Here is a 25,229-nt window from a genome sequence, read left to right on the forward strand (position 1 = left end):
GGTGAAAAGATTCGGGGGCTGCGTTGTGGAGCGGAGGGGGGGGGGGGTAGCAGTGGGGAACAGCGGGGAGCTCTCTCTCTCTCTCCCCCCCCCACTTCCCTCTGCAACCCCTCCGCTCACCCCCGGCGCCCCCCGAATCTTTTCACCCGAGTAGTCAGGTACTCGAAAATAGCGACGCTCGATTGCGAAATCGCCCTTAACGAGTATGTTTGCTCATCTCTATTGTGCATCATCCAGGTGGTTTCCAGTAAATTTGAGATGGGCTGTATGGTTCTTTTTGGATAGCAGCAGCTTCCTTTGTGGCCTCCTTCCATGGACACCTTTCTTGTTTAGTGTTTTTCTAATAGTCGGCACATAAATAGAAGTTTTGCAGTTTGTAGAGTACTCTGTAGGTCTTTTGCTATTACCTTTGAATTTTTTCTCACCACTATCAGGATTAACCATTGTGATCTTGGAGTGCCCACTCCTAGGGAGAGTAGTAAGAGTTCTGAATTTTCTACATGTGCAGATAACTTGTTTACTCACAGTCTTACACCCAAGTCTTAAGCAATGCTTTTGCAGCCTTTTCCAGCTTCATGTCTCTGTACAACACCTCTTTTGAGATCTTTTGAAAATTGTTTGCATCAAGGCATGGTTTACACTAACCAGTCTTTTTTAAGAAGAAGAAAAAAGGTTAGTAATCAGGCTTTGTGTGCCTTTATTTTATGGGCAAAGCATCTGTGAAACCTAAACTTTTAATCTCATCTTCTTAGTTAAAACACTCTAAGTCAATTAGCTTTCACAGAATTCATTAATACAGTGGTTCACTTACTTTTTCTTTCTGCACTGTGGATGATTATTCAATGGGTTCAATAAAGGACATAAATGGTCCAACTGTGTGTTTTTAGTTTTCTTAGATTTGGGTTCTTTATATTTGATAGTTAGATAACAATCAGCCCACATTTTCTTAGTAATCAGTACAGAAATCCACATAATTCCAAAAGCTTCACTTACTTCATCTGTACATATACAATACAAAGACACAACTTTTGGAAGTGGGGAAGTATCACAGTGCCTCCAGATCTTTGTGGTTGGGTAGAGCACTCAGTGTTCATCAGCTGTCATATTCTTTTAGGGAAAGCACTTACAGCATATCAATTTGCTTTCTCCTCAGAGACTCAGAATTGGAAGATAAGTGCAAAATGTGGCTCCCAGCCACCAGTTGGACATCATTGGCTTAGAACAAGACAACAATGCGATAGAGTTCATTTAACCCAATATAGACATAAACTACTACAGTCAATAGAACAGCGCAGTTAGTGACCATGTCATCATGGCTATGGCAGAATTATGGATTGTACAAAGAAGAATATTTTGACATATCATTTCTTAGACTTTTTTTAAACATGGAGGAACAGTTCCTCTCCTTGACACAAGCTTTCCCCTTTTGATCTGTTGCAAATTTAGGTCTGGTGAATGAATCTAAAAATAAAAAGAAGCATCCAGTTAGATTTCCCATTTTGTTTCTTTACTGAAAATCTTTGACCTAAATATTTAATGGGTACATTTTAAAAGGAAGTCACAATATCTTTAACCATCAATTATCCAATTTAATTTCCCAAATAAAGCGTAAAGCCCTTTGAACCATGCTGTCAGGATGTGCTGCTGGGATATGTTGTACTATGTACTTCTAGCAGCACAGCCGCACAGGTGGTGAATTGATTGAGCTAGCTGGATGTGGTACTTCCTGCTAGGCAATCTCCCGGGTCTGTGCTCACATATAAACCCAGCTCCTGGTCAGTCTCTGGCTGGGTCCCAAGGTGAGCAGTCATGTTACTTCTGTGTTCTGTAACTTGTTATCAGTCATGTTCAGCTTCTTCCCACTCTGATCTGTGTTTGCAAGTAGGTCTGTTATGTTTCTCTGCTTGCAGTGTGTCAGTTGGTGGATCCCTGACACAGTACCCAAGTCAGCTCTGTGGCTGACTGTCTATCCCCCCTGGTATGAAGACACATAGACTTGCTGTGAGTTTCATCTGTGTTCATGTGAGCTCTGGGTAGAGTCCGTGCCGGTAGAGTCCGTACCGGTAGAGTCTGTCCTGTTTCAAGCTTGCTGTGTCATCTGTGACCTGCTGGTTCATGTCCGTTTGTTCGTTTAAATTCTATCAGTTTTGTATTAGCTTGCTGTATGACCTGCTATCTGTGTCCTGTCCTGTTGCAGCATTCTGTGTGAACTCTCTCCGATTCTGCTGGACTCCTGGTTAGTGTAGGGACTAGCAGTATAACCAGGAGCCGTGAAGTTGGCCTGCTAGCTTTTATGTTTTGTACAAAATGTCAACTAATACCTGGTATTTATATTCAGCTTTTCATCTATTACTAGTGTTGACATTGTGGCTGCTGTATGCTGTGTATTTTGGCTCTGTGTATCCTATTCTGTCCCTGTCATGTGGCATGTGTATATCTCTTGTTCTGGTGCGTGGCTCCTAGGATCAGCTAGGGCCCAGATCCAAAGACCGCTGGGCTGCCCTTATTGGGGCAATGTCCCCAGCTTAGGTAGGGCCACTGTCATCCCTCCCTGTAGCACAGGGTCAGTTTGCTTGAAACCTGTGTGACTCCCGTGTGCAACCTGTGTGCGTCCATCCCATCCCCAGTCCTCTTTGGTCACGATCGTGTGGGCCCCGTGCTTAGTTTTCCCACACGATCGTAACACATGCAAAATGTTCACAATTTTAATATTTGTCTTTTATATACCTATAGCAATTGCAGCTCCATTTTTTGGACAACCTCAATTTCAAAAAAGTTGGGACACCGTGTAAATGTAAATAATTGTTAAGAAAAAAGAATACAATGACTTGGAAATCTCATATAACCATATTGTATTTACAATAGAACATAGAACACATATCATAAGGCGAAGTGGAGACATATTTCCATTCCATTTAAAAAAGCTAACTCATTTAGAAATTGATGGTAACAACACATCACAAAAGTTGAGACAGGGTTAATAAAAGGGCTGGAAAAGTAAGTGGTACTAATGAAAAACAGCTGGAGGGTCAGTTTTCTACCAAGCTTGATAGAGACCACTTCGCTGTTCGAAACGTCATGTTGTTAACCTGTGTATACAAAATAAAGGATGCTCTTTTAAGCCTTAAGAAGACCCTCCTCTGATGTTGTGCTGCTTTTTCAGTTACTACATAGTTTTCTTCTAAGTCACATGACTGTGTATAAAAAGAGCATGTTAGAGAAGCCGAGTCTCTCAGAAGCAAAGATAGTCAAAGCTTCATCGATCTGTGAAAAACTGTGTCTTAAAATTGTGGAAGACACAGTCTATAATATATAATATCATTGAAAGATTCAGAGAAGCGGGAGAAATTCATGTGCACAAGATACAAGGCCAATGGTCAATATTGCATGCTTGAAAGCTACAGGCCCCCAGGCGGCACTGCTTTAAAAACAGGCTTGATCCTGTAATACCGTCCCTGCATGGGCTCAGAAAGACTTCCAGAAATCATTGTCTGTGAACACAGTTTGCCGTACAAACCACAAATGCAAGTTAAAGCTGTATCTTATAAAGAAGAAGCCATATATGAAACCAATCCAAAAATGGCAACAATTTCTTTGGGATAAAGCTCATTTAAAATTAAAAACTGTTCTTTGAACAGATTGATCAAATTTGGGAACCATGGATGCCGTGTCCTGCGGACTCAAAAGGAAAGAGAAACTATCTAGCATGTTATCAGCGCACAGTTCTGCATCTCTGATGATATGGGGTGACATCAGTGCCTATGGCATGGGCAGCTTACACATCTTTAAAGGCACTGTTAATGCTGAGAAGTACATAGAGATTTTAGAACAACATATGCTCCATCCAGACAATGTCTCTGTCAGGGAAGGCCTTCCATATTGCAGCAAGACAATGCTAAACCACATAGTGCATCCATCACCATAGCGGGGGAAGTCTGGGTGCTGAACCGGCTGTCTGCAGTCCAGACTTTTCACCAATAGAAAACATTTGGCCCATTATGAAATGAAAAATCCGGCAAAGACGACCCAGAACTGTTGAGCATCAAGAATCCTACATCAGACAAGAAAAGGACAACATTCCTCTCCCAAAACTCCAGCAATTGGTCTCCTCACTTCCCAGATGTTTACAGACTGTTGTAAAAAGTAGAGGGAATACGGCATAATGGTAGACATGATCCTGGCCCAACTTTTGTGAGATATGTTGCTGCCATCAATTTCTAAATGAGTTCATTTTTTAACAATCAAATGGAAAAATGTCCCCCTTCCACCTTCTGATATGTGTTCTGTGTTCTACTGAGTGAAATAATCATTACATTCTTTTTACAGTTATTTATATCATACACAGCGTCCCAACTTTTTTGGAATTGGAGTTGTAATTATTATTAGTAGTACCATGTTTTCCCGAAAATAAGACCTACCCTGATTTTCAGGAGGGAGTGGGGGCTTGAAATATTAGCTCTCCCCAGAAAATAAGCCTATCTACACTAAATGAAAGGCGCCGTTCGGGTCCCTCTCGCTGCTCTCTGGCAGTCTTCCGTGTAGTTCTTAGCGTTGACACAGCGCTCTCTTTCTGGTAATGGGGCTTGAATACCCCGCCTGCAGAAAGAGATTGCTGTAATTGGTTCATTAACACCGCCCCCGCAAATCAGAGCCGGCACTCGATGAACCAATCGCAGCCATTCAATGATGCTAGGTGATTATTATTCCCCCCCCTGAACATAAGACACTCAGCCTTTTTTTGGGTCAAAAATTAATATAAGACAGTGTCTTATTTTCGGGGAAACATAATAGTAGTATTATTTTCAGTGTATAAATAGTATTGTTATTTGTTTACTGTATTCAAGTTCGGAAAAATTAGAGGGCAGACAGAAAGATTTCTACTGCAAGATCAGAGTGCACATATTTTGTCTATAGCTTCTAATCTTGGAGTCATAGTTCTGCATAGGAGCTGTAGATATCAAATAGTAAAATATGTCTATTTAAGACCATTTGCAAAATCACTTCATTTTGTAGTTAGATGTACTAGAAATATAAATTGGTTGCAAAGGTGGACAAATCATCTACTGTAATGTATATAATCAATATACAATATGATACTTGGTAATTCCTCACCTCCTCATAACTGGTCTGAATGCTGTCCTTAGCAAGTCATTGTCCTCCATATAACTGGTTTGTCTGTATTCTGAAATGTCTTTGCTTGTCTTCATTGATCTTTCAGCCCCTGCATTGCAAAAAAAGACAGCTTTTTAATTTCATCAGTTGGTGACTGTAGGTAAAATGTTTGCCTATCTGTGACTTTAATGCCACTTTAATCTAAAAGGGATTGTCTCCGATGAAACAACCGATTACTATGGTCCCTTCATTCTGCTAATCAGTGAGGGTAAATATAGAATATTCATTTTTAAAGGGGCATTTCAGGACCTTCATATCAATAGTGTATCCTTATCAGATTGTGGGGGTCCAATCCCCCACAATCACGCTGATCGCAAATGCCACTATATACTCAGTCCTATTCACTTGTATGGGACTGAGCTTGCAGTCCCATTCCAGGCTGCTGCATAGTATATGGAGCTGTGCAAGTTTAAGTGCACCACTGCTCCTGAAAATAGCTGATCCACAAGGATGCCAGCAGTCAGACCCCCGCTGATCTGGTATTGATGACCTGTCCTAAGAATAAGTCATCAATATTCAAGTCCCAGAATGCCCTTTTAGGTTTGAGAAAAGGGTGTTCTATTCATCCCAAGAGGGGCAAAAAAAATAATCAAAAAGGCATAAGTTTTTCTTGGGTAAACTACCCAAACATGTTATAAATCTCACCAGTTGTACAAATATATGAAGATATAAAATTAGTGGTTCAAAAGAATGAGGCTGAGTTGCAATACCAGATATATCCAATGGACAAGAATGGCGCTGTTTGTGGAAAAAAAAATGTAGACCCTATTTTTAATTCTAGACAACCCCTTTATCCCCCATATGACCACAATGTATATATTTGCTTTCTAGCTGGCAATGCCTCATGCAGTTAGAACATAAATATATGTGGTCATCTTTAATGTCAGACTGCATTCTATACCGTCAGCCTGATCTTCCTTCATGCATTCGGGCCAAAGTCCTGGAAACCCATGGAACTTCACAATGATGTCAGGGGCTCCAATTGTTGCATGGAGGAGAGGAGCATGCAGGGAGGACATGATCTGTGTCCTCCTAGCATTCCTGTGTATGCAAATCAATGCTAATAAAGATCCAATGATTGGCAAGCCAGTATGCTGAGATGACTTCATTTTATCCCGACTTCCTTCATCCTCATGCAAAAAAATGGAAATGGAAGAAAAAAACAAAAACAAAAGACTCACATGGCAGAATTTGCAGCAAATATGACATTGAATCTGTGTGGAATCCACATCAAATCTGCAGCAAATAAGCATCCCATTAATTTGGATGGAAATACGCACTGCAGTGTGACAGCACATATGTTTTAAATGTGGATTTTAAATCCCCGGTGCAGTCACTTCTTGATGTGGAACCCGCATCAGGATGTCCGCATGCAGATTAGCATAATTGATTGAGGCAATCTGTGTGGAGATCCATAGCAGCTGTAATGCAAATCACTCACCCTTTTAAGGCCCCCATGGCTCTGGTTCCTGTGGCTGCGGTCACCATTATTTACTACTACATTTACTTCTCGTCAGCTGATTACATGTCGTGATTGGCTGCAGTGGGCATGAGCTTAGATGGCATGTGATCAGCTGCCCAGAGAAGGGTGCAGTGGGCACCTTAAAAGGCTGAGTGTAGGTTAGTTTATTATGTTGAAGCAAGGGCGTAGCTTTGGGGGGTGCAGAGGTAGCAGTTGCTACCAGACCCTGGAGCCTTACGGGGCCCATAGGCCCCTCTATCATATAAGAAAACGCCAGTATTATAAATGGCACATGGATGGTTCTGGGCCATTGCTACAGATTTTGCATTGGGGCCTCCTACATTTAGCTTCTGCCTAATATTTTAAGATTCTAACAATGTCCCTGCCTGTTGCATCGATGGGCATCTTAAGAGACCCAATGATATAGAGGAAAGTTGTAGGAGGGCCCCCTTGCTGAACTTTTGCATCCGGGCCCACAAGCCTTTAACTACGCTTCTGTGTTGAAGCATTGCACGAATATACATAAAGAAAAATCACTTGATAATCCTTTAGGCTATGGTGATTGTTTTTCTTTTAAGCCTGTGGTCATTTTGCTAGAAATTAAACATACTACAAATTGATCTTACTTATTAATCATGCCCCTCTAATTACTTCTCACGTCTCCCTCCTGACTGCCTTTTGTAGGATTTGCAGATGCAGCTCAGCCCATATTCGCCTTTCCCGACACATATAGCTCTATACAGGGGCACCATGACCCGCTCGCCTGGTTGCTTCATCTAACAGCTCCAGAATTATTAAAGAGATTGTCCAGGACTTTCATTATTGATGACCTATCCTTAGGTTAGGTCATAAATAGTTCATCGGTTGGGGTCCACCTCTCGGGATCCATGCTGTTCAGTTGTTCACCGGGCTGCCATCAGTGTAGATAGTGCTGGAAGCAGATAGTGCTGTCAACATTCCAGTGGCCCAGGTTGTTACTGCAGGCACAACTCCCGTTTTAATTCAGTGTGAGCTGTGCCTGCAGTACTAACCCAGCCCAATGCAATATGGGCAGTGCTATCTGCTTCCAGCACTGTCTGCACTGACAGCAGCCTGGTGAACAACTGATCGTCGGGGATCTCAGGTGGAAGACCCCTCTCAATCAAATATTGATGACCTATCCTGCAGTGGATTTTCTCAGCGGATTTCACCTCTTCAAATGAGTGAGTGAAATCTGCATTAAATTCTGCGTTAAAATCTGTATGTAAGATGCGGATTTGACGCAGATTTAGGTGCAGATTTTCTATGCATACTAAAATTACTGCTGCAATTCCACAACATGTAAATGTAGCCTGAAAAGGGTTTTTTTTCCGAGACTCAAAAACCTTTTTTTATGGGTGTGATATGAGCTAAAATAAAAAATAAGCAACACTTACCAGTTAAATGGCCCCCTGATCCAGTGCAGCCACCCAAGTCCCCTCCACTCCCTTCCTAGAAGCTGCTTCAGTGGTCGTGCCATTCATCATTTATGTGACCGATGAAGCAAATGATTGACTGCAGTAGTCACAATAGAACAATCTATGGCTTGTGACCGCTGTAACAGCTTCCAGAACTGAAACTGCAGGAACTGGGTGGCTGTACTGGAGCAGGGAGTCTATTAAGTGGTGAGTATGACTTATGTGTTTTTTTTAGCCCATTCCTTGCCCAAAAAGAACCCTTCCATTAAAGAGAATCTGTCACCGGGTCCATGTTGCCCGACCCAGTGGCATCTTTAACCCAGGACAGGTATGCCTATTGCCTCTATCTCCAACTTTTCAGAACAAAAATGCTTTGAAGTTTGTCTCAGAATGGAGCTCCGAATCAAAGAGGTGGCCATGTTGTACTCTGCCCGCCCGCAGCATGTTGACTACCATCTCTTTCTCTCTAGCTGTCAGTCTACATGCTGCAGGCGGAGAGAAGACATTGTGGCCTTCCTCTTTGACTCCAAACTCTGTTCCGACTCAAATTTCAATATTTCTGGAAGGCTGCAGCATTTACGGATAAGACATATACGGGGGCAATGGGCATACCTGTCATGAGTTCATGTTGCTTGTAGTTTGATAGTGACAGGTTCCCTTTAAATGATTCTTCTAATTATGCAAATCTGATCATGAAAAATAAATCACTAGCAAATGCTACTAGCAGGTTTTATTTCCTTACAGTAACACGGAAGAGTAGATACCTTCCATTCCAGAGGAATATTCACATGATTCTCCCAGTACAGGGTACGGACAGCTGAGTTGAAATGACTGTAAGTTGAATGTTGAAGTCCTATAAACCTTAGCTGATTGGGACATTTCTTCAAATGAACATTCGGTGTGAGTTTGAGTCTTTATACTATGTAAGGACCTTGTCTCACTGCACAAGCCATGCGTAGAGTGTCTTCTTCTCACAAAGAGACAGTCTGGGCTCATTGACCTACTGTCACCACTTTCGGTGTCCACAGTAATAGTGGCACCTGCTGTGTGAGCCAAAGACCATATTCTAGGTTTTTCAGCATTCTCACAACTTACTATGTGTTCGCTGTATCCTTGGAAGCTTTTTTTCCCCATCATTAGTCCTAAAAAGTCTTCTGTATTATTTTTATTGCATGGATTGGTTGCTGCATTGTAATTTTGGGTCAAAATGCTTTCATTGGTCTCTGAAGCAAACAAGCTGGATCTTGGCAGGTCATTATGGCATTCTACCATTCCTCCATTCTTTTCTTCACTCTGTAAGCTGTTAGGCTCTTCCTCGGTATCATCCAAATCACTTTGCTTTAGCTCCTTTTCACTTTTGCATAGTTTTTCCTCTGAAACATGGAGGAGATTGAGAACTTAATCAACATAGATAAGATATAATTACATAATAGACCTACTGTACAGATCTATGCAGTGGTTAAAGGGAACTTGTCAGCTAGATCATACTGCCTTAACTTGAGTTAGAATGACTTACTGACATGTCTAACATTCAAAACAAGTTGTGTTTAAAATGTTAAGGACAAAGTTAGTCAGCACTTCGCAAAGGTCCCTGTACACTTACAATATGTCTCCCAGTTCCCCCATACATATGAACACTCGGTTTAGTCAAATGTTAATGCGTTTTCAATAAGTAGAGGGTGGTAAGTCACTGCCAGCTACTATAGCTCTGGCGGCAGCTTTTCTCCAGGAGTAACAAATGGATAAGGAGTTGAAATTTAACATGGCCAATCCTTCTTTCTCTAAACATCATCTATTGGTGAATGATTGGAAGGTCCCCATGTACATGTGATAGTCTGTTTCCCTAAAGCATATGCGGGCATTTACAAAGTGAAATAAATGAGCAAGTGCTAACCTGTCGAGATTACAATGTAAAAGCAAACAAACTCAAAGATATGGCAGCACCAAGGCCATATTTATAATAAGGCACTTGGCGTAATAGTTTATTATGTTTATGTAGCCTTAGTGTGGCTGACCATCTTGCTGTAAAGCAGTTCAGCATCAATGAAATGACCACACAGCTGTCTGTGTGCTGATAGCAACCACAGCCCAGCGCAGAAGAGTTCATGACCACCTCACTCTTTGGCTTCTTCGTTCTGCACTGTATCAGTTAAAGCCCCTTGAGAAGCTCCCAGACATTTTTAGATTAACAAAAGTATCATTAAGGGCTCGTTCACACAGCGTGATTCACTATGCTGTGGCATTCGACCCAGAGCTCCATCTGAATCACCAAAAATGGTATTCAAACGGAACCCCCAACAGAACTGTTGCTGTTACTGAGTCATAAGGAAACCACAAAAAGTTATTTTTGGAGGCTAGGACTATATAGTAGACTACGCTATTCTGTTTTACAAAAATAATTGGAAAAGTATGAAACCCATGTCAAATGGAGACACCCTTGGACACCGCTTGACTAATTAAAATCTTTGGTTCCATCTAAAGTTCTGTTTGAATCCCGTTTCAGGTTATTCAGATTGAACCCTTGGATGGAAAGTAAATTACACTGTAAATCGCAGTGTGAACCCAGCCTTATATGGGGTGCATCCAGACTCTGTGCCTAGGGCAGGACAACTTGTAAATACAGCCATGGGCAGCACTCTGTGTAGGCTAAGGAGCGATGCGTGCAGATATGTCATATTTTTTATTTTAAATTGCATTATTGCTATATTTACTATACTAAATTTCATGTTTGGTAGGCTCACAGGTGGGCTCACATAATCTGATCAAAATATAAGAACCTCAAATTTATAAGTGTAGTAACTAGTGTTGAGCGAACCGAATCATTCAAACCCCATGTCAGGTTAAACTTTGCTAAAAGTTCAGTTGGGCACAAAAACGAACCAAGGTTTTCAGCAAAGTTCTATCTGAAACAGGATTCTACTGGTTGGGTTCACTCAACACTAGTCCTGAACACTGACATAACTCACAGAAAAAGAAGCCAAGTATGCATCACCTGATATGTTGCAGGGCGGGCTTAATCATCATGTTCCATAGTAGCATGCAGACAGCCATATTGTAATATGCAGGTACAAATTGTTCTGTGCAGACTAAAATGCAGCCACACACCACCAGCGCACTGTGGTGATACAGGGCATTCTACTAATTTGCCCATATGGGTTGTAATCCTGTATGGTGTAGCACACTTATCTATGGCTGACATTTTTGGTATCAGTTCACATGTGCAGCCTATTTTGTCTGCAGTCACCCCTCCCCAAATTTGGTTTGAGGTGTGTGGCTGTATTTTAGTTTGCACAGCACAATTTGCTCCCTCATATTGCAATCTGGCTCTCTGCATGCTACTAGGGAACATGGCGATTGAGCCTGCCCTGCAACATATCAGGTGATGCATACTTGGCTTCTTTTTCTGTAAGTTATGTCTTTGTACATTTTTTCTCTCACCTCTGGGATTTTAGTTCCGAACACTGGTGTATAATACTGTAAAAGATCCATAAATGCCCTGTATCTTCTCAGAGTGTGAACCTCTCAGAGTGCTATACAGGGCTTTTAGACTGTATTATACACCAGTTATAGGGGTTTTGGTGAACTTCGGGTTTAGTTTGAACTAAATTTTTTTCAAAAGTTCAGCAAATCGGCCAAGCTGAACATTTCAAAAGTTCTCTCATCACTAGTAGTAACATATAAATATAGGAGAGGTTTGCATAGTTTTGTGGGCTGACTTCCATGAATAATCTAAAATAATCTTTTAACGGTATATCCATAATAAGATAATAATCTTTTACACCCGATGATAGATGGTGATTCTCTGCTGGTGGGAAGATGGTGGATTCCTGCATTATTATTGTCAAACCTGCAAAGTTCAGTGTTGACTATAGTGCCAAAAAATGTTGTGATATCAAGTATTTCATTGTGGTATTCTCATTCAACAGAAACACCTGCATGGTTCTGACATAATCATAGACCTTTTTTATATCAGGGCCTTAAAGAATGAGCAATATACAATCCCATTTCGAAACAATCACTTTTAACTAGGGTTTATTACTTTGGAATAATGGACCCAGAAGCTATGACTGGGGGGAACCTATAGTAGCTTGCCTCAACTAGAATGAGAATACAAGTGTGTGAACAGGCCATATTGCCGATAGCTGGGCCATTCCGTGTCAGTTCAACCAACGCTCCCGGTCGACCATCTCAGATTTCAATGAAACTTTGCACAAAGATAGACCCTGACCCTAAACTAAGATAGCCAGAATATTAGGCTTCAAAGTGCTTTGGTTCACGAGCTACAGGACTTAATCTAGGGGGCTGTCATGTGATTACAGCGCGCAACCTGAAAAAAGTGGCGATTTCAATCCATTGCCAAGCCAGTTCCAATGACTCTAGAGCAATGAAACTTCACACACTAGGAGAACTTTTGGTGCTGAATCCAGCTAAGCTACTCAGACTGCCCCTCTTATCATCATTCTGCCACCATTGCATGTCAAAGTAGCTGAAAAATTCTATCGCGCAAAATAAAATTCATATTTTAAGCAGTAATAACTCATAATCAATGCAATCCAACTCAGCTATGAATTTATCAATGTGTACTCCATAGAAATGTTTCTCATTATTCCCATTATGGACCCAAAAGGATGCATAGCTCTTAAGATACAATGAGTCAAAAATGGCAAAAAACACATTTTTTGCTAATTTTTTTCTTTTTCAAAGGCGAAAATCGGAATGTACTCCATTTTTATTTTTTTTTCATTTTTGTTCTATTTGGAAGAGAATTTTTTGCTCTACAAGATTCGATGTTTTTCATTTTGTTCCCAGACCTTCTAGATGGGAAAATACCAATGCCTGTGAAGGTCCTATGCACTCGCGGAGGTCAAATAATAAAATAAGTGTAAGTTTTGCATGGATGTATAATTAGTTTAGAAATCATGAGAAGGTAAATTATTTTTGGAATGAGACAACTTTTTGTGCTCAAGAAATTTATGTGATCAAAAATTGCATGGTGAGTTCAGGTGAGCCACAAGCTTTGGCCTAAGATGATCAGAATATCATTGAGTGCTGCATAATGATTGTGGTATATTACAGTGATCACTGGGCTTATTTAGCACTCTATCCATATTGGATACTAAGATTATCTAAGGCTAGCATTTCTGTAATAAATAACTAGTTCTGAACTTGCCATGCAACTTTTGATCACATAACTAGTTATTTATTACACAAATGCTAGCCTTAGATAATCTTAGTATCCAATATGGATAGAGTGCTAAATAAGCCCAGTGATCACTGTAATATACCACAATCATTATGCAACACTCAATGATATTCTGACCATCTTAGGCCAAAGCTTGTGGCTCACCTGAACTCGCCATGCAATTTTTGATCACATAAGTTTCTTGAGCACAAAAAGTTGTCTCATTCCAAAAATAATTTACCTTCTCATGATTTCTAAACTAATTATACATCCATGCAAAACTTACACTTATTTTATTATTTGACCTCCGCGAGTGCATAGGACCTTCACAGGCATTGATATTTTCCCATCTAGAAGGTCTGGGAACAAAATGAAAAACATCGAATCTTGTAGAGCAAAAAATTCTCTTCCAAATAGAACAAAAATGAAAAAAAAAATAAAAATGGAGTACATTCTAATTTTCGCCTTTGAAAAAGGAAAAAATTAGCAAAAAAGTGTTTTTTGCCATTTTTGACTCATTGTATCTTAAGAACTATGCATTCTTTTGGGTCCATAATGGGAATAATGAGAAACATTTCTATGGAGTACACATTGATAAATTCATAGCTGAGTTGGATTGCATTGATTATGAGTTATTACTGCTTAAAATATGTGTTTTATTTTGCGCGATAGAATTTTTCAGCTACTTTGACATGCAATGGTGGCAGAATGATGATAAGAGTGGCAGTCTGAGTAGCTTAGCTGGATTCAGCACCAAAAGTTCTCCTAGTGTGTGAAGTTTCATTGCTCTAGAGTCATTAGAACTGGCTTGGCAATGGATTGAAATCGCCACTTTTTTCAGGTTGCGCGCTGTAATCACATGACAGCCCCCTAGATTAAAGGAGATGTCCCGCGCCGAAACGGGTTTTTTTTTTTTTAAACCCCCCCCCCGTTCGGCGCGAGACAACCCCGATGCAGGGGTTAAAAAAACCACCCGCACAGCGCTTACCTGAATCCCGGCGGTCCGGTGACTTCAATACTTACCGCTGAAGATGGCCGCCGGGATCCTCTATCTTCGTGGACCGCAGCTTTTCTGTGCGGTCCACTGCCGATTCCAGCCTCCTGATTGGCTGGAATCGGCACGTGACGGGGCGGAGCTACACGGAGCCGCTCTCTGGCACGAGCGGCTCCATAGAAGACTGCTGAAGACCCGGACTGCGCAAGCGCGGCTAATTTGGCCATCGGAGGCCAAAAATTAGTCGGCACCATGGAGACGAGGACGCTAGCAACGGAGCAGGTAAGTAAAAAACTTTTTATAACTTCTGTATGGCTCATAATTAATGCACAATGTATATTACAAAGTGCATTATTATGGCCATGCAGAAGTGTATAACCCCACTTGCTGCCTCGGGACATCTCCTTTAAGTCCTGTAGCTCGTGAACCAAAGCACTTTGAAGCCTAATATTCTGGCTATCTTAGTTTAGGGTCAGGGTCTATCTTTGTGCAAAGTTTCATTGAAATCTGAGATGGTCGACCGGGAGCGTTGGTTGAACTGACACGGAATGACCCAGCTGGTCTGAACCAGGTCAAGAACACAAGGTTGTGAACATGCTGTATTGCTCACATGGATGAGAGTAAGAGCAGTAGTTGTAATCAAAGAGTAATGTGAGAACTTCTGACAAGTGTGTGTTGCAGTAAAACTCAGGTGGGTTTGCTGGTGCCGGGGCTATTGTTGGGCATATGTCATTGCTATCAGCACCTTCCCTTCTGATGAGTCGTGCTGCTGAGTGGATCTGATAGAAGACTGTGACCAGAAAGTGGGTCTGCAACAGTTGAGGGGCCAAATCAGTCAGCACTGTGACCGAGGCTTTTGGCAACAAATCTGAAACAACTATGGTCATAAGAGAGTCCGGGAAAACTGAGCTGAGCCATCACCCAGAGAGTCACTGCCCTCATCAATCTAGTGTAATGCAAGTGCTGTGCTCTCCGTCTGAGGAAGTCTGATATTTTGTTGTACTGAAAATTATTGAATTTAAAGACTTTCTCAAGTGGCTGAATCAGGCAACTGACTTTTTTCAAATGTTGGCCATTTTAGGTCATTAGCAAAAAGTTTGAAGAAAGACCATCTTGTCTTGTGCACCTCATTCTCTGTGACTTTATGGGAAGTCCTAGTCCCAACTTTCAGGAACCTGTCCTGACCTTATATCACTTTTTGTATCATTCAAGAACTGTAGTATAGGGATAATACATACTGTATATCAGTATTTGGTGCTGTGTTAACCAGTACAACAAAACCTTATTACTCTCAGTAAGAGAAACACCATAATCTTGTAGATATAATAGCTTTTAATTTCTCACAAAATTATGATGTTAACAGTACAACCTTTCGAGGCTGCTTGGGCCTCTTCATCAGGCTGGTAAAACTAAATATGTCAGAACAAACATATGTGTACACAACAGGACAGAAAAACTTTTCTGTTTACCTTTTGTGTACAAAAAGACATATGGCATAGATTGGAGAACAAAATAATCATAGGCTTCTGAAATCACTTGCTGCTGAAGGTGGTCATGGTGTTGCAAGGCTTCATTCCAAATATTGCTATATCATTTTCGCATTCAGTGCTCTTAAGAATTGTGCGTTAACCATTAGACGGTAAATTGACCTCACCTCACTACTAATGCAGGGGGTTTATGTAGATATACTCTTTGATAGCATGGACCACCAGAAATAGGCTCATACACACATGTCTCCTGTGAGAGTGGAAAAATATGATGGGGGTTGTGAAGCATTGGTGGCAACGAAGAGCTGATAGAGGATAGGGGACGAGAAGCCGGTAGTAAATAAACACACACAGACTTATAAGTTCTATAGTTGGCTAACAGTCAGAGACATTAGCCTTATAAGTGCTAATATGGCTGGCAGGAAGTAGCTCATGCTTCAGTAAGAACTAAAGTCAGAGGTCAGTACAGTAAAAAGACTGCAAAAATTAAAGAGGTTCTCAGTGGCATAGCAATAGGGGTCGCAGGAGCCGCAATTGTACCTGGGCCCATAATGTCAGTGGGCTTCCAGAAGTATTGCAAGTATTGCAGGCTTTTTATCCTATTTTATAACTTATGACTTGGAGTGAATGCAATAAACAATGGCATATAAACTTTCCATTGATTGCACTTCCCTGTGGGGAAAACTCATATGAACAAACATATGACAAACAATGTACAGCCTTCCTCCAGTCACGGCAGAAGGTCCTTAGCTGTTGGTCTGGGCAGACCATGGCTGATAGCCACACACAGTAGCTGCATGGGGAGCATGAAGGGAGCTAAAAGTTTTGCACTTGGGCCCACGAACCTTAAGCTATGCCCCTGGGTTCTCCAGTATTTTAATGATTTATGCTCCAGATTGGCATTCAATATTTGCATACAGGAAGCCAGACCTATCATCAGTTGAATGCCACAAGCTGCAGTATCGGGCATAACTACAGATATAACTATAGTGGGTGAAGAAGATGGGGTTGTATCAGGACCCATAAGGTGTCTCTTCTCTAAATGAAAAGAACAGTACTATAAATGAAGTATTATAGTTGGGAGCTATGATACAGATTTTGCATTGGGGCATAGCAACTACAAGTTAGCCACTTTAATATGCTTATCGAAGGATATATCATGTATATTCAAGCCCTTGAGAACCCCTATAATGCAGCAGCTACTGCTATATCATATTCTGCTTCATGGCTGTAAGTGTTTAACTTACCTGGACTGTCACTTTCTTGGCTGTATTCATCAGCATCACTTTTTCCTTCTTTACTTTCATCTCCAAGCTTATTTTTTGGTGACCAGGTCATCTTATTCTCCTTTTTTAACCTCCTTCTGGCATTAGCAAACCAAGTCGATACTTGCGTAAGCGTCATCTTTGTAATTATCGCCAACATAATTTTTTCCCCTTTAGTTGGATAGGGATTTTTTCTATGCTCGTATAACCAGGTCTTAAGGGTGCTTGTGGTCTCTCTGGTTGCATTTTTCCGTCTTGTAGAGACAGTAAAATCCAGCGTTCCAAACCTTTCAAGAGATAAATATTTAAGAAACTGTATCAGACGTATTCTCATTGAACTGACATATAAAATTCCATTTTCTGTAGACTTGTGTCAGCAAGAGCGCCTGCTAGACCAGTTTGAAACAATAAAGTAAAACTTTCTTTAAAATAATTAATCCTTATTTGCAACTGTTTGCACAGAAAATTAGCAACGAATGTATGAATTCCTGTGCACAAAGCGAGACCCATAAACACTTGTTGGGATAAGTTTGGTGTGATGGGCCTTGAGGGGTTGCACAGAGCCCTGACGTCTACTCAGAAATGCTGTTTTGGCTGAATGGGCAGATATTCCCACAGACACACTCCAAAATCTTATGGAAAGCCTTCCCAGAAGAGTGGAGGCTTCCTAGAAGAGTGGAGCCACAAAAGGAACCCAACTCCATATTAGTGCCAATGGTTGTCCAGCTGGCTCATATAAGTGTGGTGGTCAGGTGTTCACATACTTTTGGCAACAGTATGTCTATATTCACAGACATTTTATTAGTTCATTGATCCAATGCATCTAAAATAACAAATAAAGCAACTTTGCAATAGCTCTTTATTAATCTCTTGTCCAAGTACGCCACTCAATGTCCAGCACAGGGATCATGTGGGCACAGATGTTGCCTGTGTGTTAACGTTGGACCAGGCAGTGACTGACAATTGGGCTACCACTGCAATCAGAAAAACCTACAGTAATAGATTGCAGGACTAATAGCTTTTTCATAGCAGTGAGGGACGTAACAAAGGCCCCCAGGTCCTCCATGTGCTTCTGGCATGGCTTAATAGAGAGGCTCCCAACCTTTTATACCTTGTAAGCCACATTCAATTTTGAGTGATGGTTAGGAGCCACATTCAAGTAAAAAATGAAGAGAATTTTTAGGCTAGGGCTACATGGCATCTTTGGTCATGACATTTGTCGTGTGGCCAAAGATTGCACGATGCCCTGCTAGTCACTGGTTAATACATTGCCTGTAAGAGTAGTACTGATACTTTATTCCAGTAATGCCTTGGAATACTATGTATTTTAAAGTATTGTGTAGGCAATTAGCAGGGACAAAATAAATTTAAATTAGGCTTATTAAGGATTAATAGAAAAAAAAAACTACACCCTATTTTTTAACAAAAAAGGTTTTTTAAATAGTTGACCACAAAATAAAAAAATACTTATTGGTATTGATATATTTTTTTCTGACCTGTAAAATAAAGTCACCTTGTAGCAAAATACCCCCCCAAAAAACAAATAATGATACATTTTTCAGAATCCTTCTAAAAAAAAAAATAATAAAAAACATAAATTATATGTAACCCAAAATGGTGCCATTAGGAAAAAACAGCTCATCCTGCCAAATAAAATCTCTCAAACATTGTCAGGAATATGAAATCCTAGTAATTATTAGGAAATTTTAGTATCAGTGTTTCTAGTTGCACAATGCACCACTTACTTATATAATATAGTAAAAGGGATTGGAGTTGGTGACAGGTTCTAAACCAGCAGAGCCAGACAGCAGCCGTGTGCTTACAGGACCCGTGATCATGTCACCGCCATATGATTAGTCACTGGGGCTCCGAGCTCCGCCCCTGATCACCTGATGGTGACATCATCACAGGTTCTAAACCAGTAGAGCCAGACAGCAGCCATGTACTTACAGGACCTATGATTATCTCACCGCCATATAATCAGTCACCAGGGCTCCGAGCACCGCCCCTGATCACATGACGGTGACGTTATCACAGGTGCTAAACCAGTAGAGCCGGACAGCAGCTGTGTGGAGCCCTGGGGCGTGATCACATGAAAGCTCTCATTCAGTGCACAGGGATGAAGGCTACGTGATGACATCACCATCATGTGATCAGGGGTGGAGCTCAGAGCCCCAGTGACTGATCACATGATGGTGACATCATCACATGTAACTCACACAGTCACTCAGTCAATCACGGACAGGTGGTTGTTAGTATTTTGATTTATAGCTTTTCAATGTAAGGGTGAAAGTCAACAGTAATCACATCCTGTGTAGTCTCATCCTGCAGTCATACTGCTTGGCAGACCCCCAAATTTAAAAGATACGTTGAAGGTGAGCATTGTGCAAATCATTTTTACATACAGAGATCCTCCTGCCTCTCTGTGCATATCTGTTTTAGTAAACTCTTGCATTTCCCATGAAATAACAATTATGGAGGATCTTTTCTTGGATTTCTGTATTGTGCTGTTCCTCTGTTATTCCCCCTGGATATTTAAGAGTACATTGTCATTTGAGGCTTAGTTCACATCTCTATTATGGTATTTGCCTGGGAACAGGAAAAAGGTATGCCAGCTTGGGATGGATCTGTACAATGACAGAAATGAATGGCGCCCAACAGACCCCACTGACTATAATGGGGCCTGTTGGTCTTGTGACATGCCACCTATCATTTTCCCAGATAAAGTAGTGCAGCATGCTGTGATATTTCGCCTGGGATTTTGTGTTGGATCTACACCAGAGTCTCCAAAACGGAACCTGCAATGCAGATGTGAGTGAGCGGGGTCTGAACAATACCATTCCTCTTCTTAATAGGATTTGTCCTTCCATAGTCTAACACTATCAGAAGTGATAGGATAGGGTTAGACTGTGTGTCAGACATGCCCCATTGCCAAAAGGGAATGTTAACCACAAGTTGTCAATATATTCATGCCTTTCCAGGAGGAATAACAGAGGGATGGCACAACACAGAATTCTAAGAAAAGCTGCTCCAAAATTGTCATTTTTCCTAATGCAGAACATGAGTATTTCCTAAAACATACGTGTAAGAAGGAGATCTGACAGGTCTGATTTAACTAACAGACAGTAGTCAAGTAACTTTTAGTGTTCTTGACATCTCATAGTAATATCCAGTAGCCCAGCAGCATCCCTGACTGACAGCAAAATCACATTGCAGATCAGGGCTGTGGAATGAGAGGATGAGAAATTACTAGGGACCGGCTGGATCTTCTGGGAGATCTATTACTGCGGATGGTATTGCTATGGATTATGATAAAGATTTCGCTAGCTGGCTGCTTGACTCTTCTTTATTCTTCTTGATTCATTATTTGCAGACACATCATATTTATTAAGCAGGGCTCCAGCGGATAAAGGGGGATCTTGGTGAAATTTTTAGTACTAACCATTTGCAGTCGTTGCCCGCCATCTAGTGGACACTTGAGGGTATGATATCTGTGGGATGTAAAACTCATCTACACGGCCATGTTTGCAGGGAGTATGCCTCAAGCCGATGCAATTACATGTCTATACAGTTAGATACACCTGCTATTGAAAAAAGTTATACAGTGTGGATTATTTACTAGAAATGTTTTTGAAACTTTGCCATGCTATCTAAAGGCTGTGGTGGTACCAGAAGAGGGTGTATAAAATGCAAGGTATCCATTACAGAGCAGTACATTTGGCCTGATTATAATTTGTTTATTATCAATCCATGCTAATTTAGCTGTCATGTTTGCTAGACTTTTTTTCCATACAACAAATGACAAGATGCAACTCTAGCCGCTAATCATATAAATACATTATGCATCGAGTAAAACATTTGCTGAACTGTGAATGTACTTTTTGATTATTTTTATAATGAAGGAGAATATCTATGGTGTATGCTGAAATGTGTCTATTGTACATTTAGAAGGAACGAAGAAAGAAAGGAAGAAAGGAAGAAAGGAAGAAAGAAAGAAAGAAAGAAAGAAAGGAAGGAAGGAAGGAAGGAGGGAAGGAAGGAAGGAAGGAAGGAAGGAAGGAAGGAAGGAAGGAAGGAAGGAAAAAAAGAAAGATAAATATGAGACAGATATGAGATAGATAGATAGCAGAGAGATAGATACATAGGTAATTAGATAGGAAATAGGTAGATAGATTTGAGATAGATAGATAGATATGAGATGATAAGATAGGCAGATAAATAGATAGATAGAAGAGAGATAGATAAATAGATAGGTAGATGGATAGATATGAGATAGATAGGTACATAGAAAGATATGAGATAGATAGATAAATAGATAGATAGATAGATTGGTAGATATGAGATAGATAGACAGGAGATAGATAGATATTAGATAGATGGATTTGAGATAGATAGATATTAGATAGATAGATACATAGATATGAGCTAAATAGGTAGATAGATATGAGATACATAGAGAGACAGATAGATAGATATGAGATAGATAGAATATATTTATTTATCACCTTTTAATTCTATTAGTGAGATAGATGGATATTGAGATGATGGTGATATTGATAGATATTAATGGGATAGATAGATAGATAGATAGATAGATAGATAGATAGATAGATAGATAGATAGATATTGTCACTAAAATCTGTAGATGATCCCCTCACCTACCATGTGTCATTTATAATGATAAATAAACTGATTAATACATATTAGTGAGATGAGATAACACATATATCTATCTATCTATCTCTCTCTATATATATCTATATATATACATATCTATCTATCTATCTATCTATCTATCTATATATATATATATATATATATAGATATATATATATAGATATATATATATGCCTATATATATATGGTTGAAAGTTGTAAGACAGATAGATAAATAATTGAAAGATATTAGATAGATAGCTGAAAGATATAATATAGATGGATAGATAGAATTAAAAGGTGATACATTAATAGATTACTAGATATTAGTGAGAGGATGATAATATTGATAAATATTAATTAGATAGATAAATAAATTAAAGGTGATAAAGAGATGTTAGTGAGATGATAATGCTATTGATAGATATTAGATAGATAGCTATGAGATATATAGACAGACAGATATAATCTAAGTATAGTTGACATGTTTTGAAACTCTTGTAATTCTCCAGAATGAAGTCTGATGCATAAAGCACATATACTTGATAATATGATAAGAAAAGTCAAACAGCAACACAATTCTACATTAGCATTCCACCATGTAAAAGGTCTCGCCTAGTTGATAAGATTACAAACATTTTCTCTGTTACAAGCTTGCTTTGGGATTCATCATATGTAGCGAATGCGATAGTCCCTTGGAAATGGTGGGGTTTGATGTCTGTTGCAGCATCACAGACAGAACATTAGTTATTCTTATTGATCAAAGAGAATGTTACCTGTCGTACTGGTACTGCCCCAAGGAGTGATCATATGGATAGTATGCAGCAGGCTGAGCTATCCCTGGATGCAGAGAGCTGGTGCCATCCTTCATTTCATACTGTGAGGTCTAGAATATATGTATACATACAAAAAAGAAATTAGCTCTAACATGAAAAATCCTTATGTAGCTGAAATACTAAATCTCATGGGCTGCTGGAAGTCAAGATATTTCACCCGACAATTAGATCTTACAACATATTGAATTTATTTGCATTAGTTGTTTTCAGTTTTCAACTAGAATGAGAACTCCAATTAAAGGTTCATTTAGCAAACAATGAACTAAATTAGGCTCTTAAATTATTGTATATATGTTCATTTAGTTAGGTGCATATCTATCTATCTATCTATCTATCTATCTCATATCTATCTATCTATCTATCTATCTCATATCTATCTATCTATCTATCTATCTATCCATCTATCTATCCATCTAATTATCTATCTGTCTATCTCCTATCTATCTATCTATCTATCTATCTATCTATGTATCTATCTATCTATCTATCTCATATCTATCTATCTATCTATCTCATATCTATCTATCTATCTATCCATCTAATTATCTATCTCATATCTATCTATCTATCTATCTACTATCTATCTATCTATCTATCTATCTATCTATCTATCTCATATCTATCTATCTATCCATCTATCTATCTCATATCTATCTATCATCTATCTATCTATCTCATATCTATCTATCTATCTATCTATCTATCTATCTATCTATCTATCTATCTCATATCTATCTATCTATCTATCTATCTATCTATCTATCTATCTATCTATCTATCTATCTCATATCTATCTATCTCATATCTATCTAGCTGTCTCATATCTATCTATCTATCTATCTATCTATCTATCTCATATCTATCTATCTATCTATCTATCTATCTATCTATCTATCTATCTATCTATCTCACTGATAACTGTTAGAAAAATGCTGCAACTAATGTTAGTGCTTTCTATATTACTTACCAAAGTAGAATATAAGGATGCTGGGTCAGAACTACAAGGGAGGTAACTAGTATAGCCTGAACTGGCGGTGGTATACTGAGGGTTATACACTCCGAGAGCTGCACTGAGATCGGTCCTTGTGCTGACCAGCAGCCTGTTCTCATAAGACGGACAGCAGATGGTAGGGGTCTGAGCAGAAGCAGTGGAGACCTCAGGCAGAGATCTGGTCACTGAGGTATCATAACACATTGTACTTGGATTTGCAGAAACCAAAAACTGCAAATAAAACATATAACATGAAATAATGAAGATTATGAAATACACAAAACACTCTAAAATGCTGGCAACACATATATGTAAACCCCATCAGCAATAATCTATGCCAGATGTCACTGGAAATTCTTAGGAAGACCTGACACATTAATTCCTAGTAACAGTTATCAATTCCAATGCACAAATGTTACTGATCTCGCTCCATTTATAAATGATCCCAACTTCTAAACGTATCCGGAAAAACTAGATGATAAATGGTTACAAATTGCTATTTACTTTAAAGATATACAAGTTAGATTATGCATTTAAACATAGATGTTATGCTATAGAGCGTTTACAACATGACCTAAATACACAACAATGTATCAAAAAGTAACTTGTTACAGGATAGTAGTAATAAATATAAAAATGACACAATTCTGTTCTTGCTGTGCAGTAGAACTAATGACTAATGAGAGGGCAGCGCTGTCACTTACCTGAGAGTTGCCGTTATATGGATATCCAAACTGAGAAAATGACATCTCTTCTCCTGATTTTTTTATTACCATAGACGATAGTTTACCCGCAGATGAGTCGTAACCAAGGCGGAATCAGATGCACATCCCAAGCCCAGGCTTTTTACTTAATTATATATGATTGCACTTAACAAGAACAGCATCTTCAGCTTGCAGGACAATGCTACAAAGAGGTTAGGCTTCCTGTCAGAATAATAAATCAGGAAAGATGGGTTTAGCAGACAAGAGTTAAAAAAAGATGAATAAATCTTGCTAGGTATGAAGACAGCTTGTTGTATTATTTGCTTATCTATACTTCTTTAGCATTCATCCATGGAAGAGGAGGAAAATGACGTCACAGTAATCCCAAAGCCCAGGACAGGATAGGATCCCAATCATATTCTGCATCTTTCAAGAAAATGTTTCATATTGTTTTAACCCATTACTCCTATACATTGTGACAAAATTTCTATGACATTCGACTTGCATCTTTGTTACCAACTGTAATCTCCCTTTCAGTGATTAGATCATTAAACCTATGGGATTTATAGAGAAGGCATTTAAACTGCTCTAAAATCTTATATATATGTAATCCTGGTCTGGTTTTAACCCTAAGTGTAAGATTGGAAATTAGATTTGACTATTATAAAGTGCCGGGGGGTTCTTCCTGCCCGGGGTACAGGTTGAAATGTTTTATTTCACTTGGCATTTTTTAGATCTTCATCAGTAGCAGCTCCATATTCACTATAATTAATTTGTCCTAGGAATGGCATTGTCTGGAAACAATGCTACTTTATTGCTTTATTCTCTCATGAAATATTCATCTATGTTCATTTAAAAAAAAAAAAAAAAGATGAAGCGCATAGAAAAATCTAAACATGCAATAAAGCCAGTTCTTTATGAATGCTGGAGATAATAATATATACAGTGGGTATGAAAAGTCCACACACCCCTGTTAAAATGCCATGCTATAAATCCAACAAAGATGAATACTTTTAGAGTTATTTCCACCTTCAATGTGACCGG

At 39.5% G+C, this 25,229-nt stretch overlaps 1 protein-coding gene across 1 annotated transcript; it reads right to left on the minus strand.

Moving 5' to 3' along the window:
* Nucleotides 1–219: 219 nt before the first annotated feature.
* Nucleotides 220–24,257, minus strand: IRX6 (iroquois homeobox 6). The gene is made up of 7 exons (XM_066582328.1): nucleotides 24,186–24,257; nucleotides 23,458–23,712; nucleotides 22,431–22,540; nucleotides 17,020–17,285; nucleotides 8,835–9,443; nucleotides 5,113–5,221; nucleotides 220–466 (listed from the first exon to the last, which is right to left on the minus strand). The coding sequence occupies exons 1-7, from the start codon at nucleotides 24,255–24,257 to the stop codon at nucleotides 220–222; spliced, it is 1,668 nt and encodes a 555-aa protein (XP_066438425.1).
* Nucleotides 24,258–25,229: the final 972 nt, after the last annotated feature.

Source organism: Eleutherodactylus coqui, chromosome 11 (genome assembly GCF_035609145.1).
Source record: "Eleutherodactylus coqui strain aEleCoq1 chromosome 11, aEleCoq1.hap1, whole genome shotgun sequence".
NCBI lineage: Eukaryota > Metazoa > Chordata > Amphibia > Anura > Eleutherodactylidae > Eleutherodactylus > Eleutherodactylus coqui.

What these genes read in the sequence shown, in the direction of transcription:
- IRX6 (XM_066582328.1), bottom strand. Translation starts at nt 24,257, where the DNA reads ATGGTAATAAAAAAATCAGGAGAAGAGATGTCATTTTCTCAGTTTGGA. An exon ending in GGGCAGTACCAGTACGACAG is followed by an intron (nt 17,286 to 22,430) that starts GTAACATTCTCT and finishes ATCTCTTGAAAG; the next exon opens with GTTTGGAACGCTGGATTTTA. An exon ending in TGAAAGTAAAGAAGGAAAAA is followed by an intron (nt 9,444 to 17,019) that starts GTGATGCTGATG and finishes TCCATGTTTCAG; the next exon opens with AGGAAAAACTATGCAAAAGT.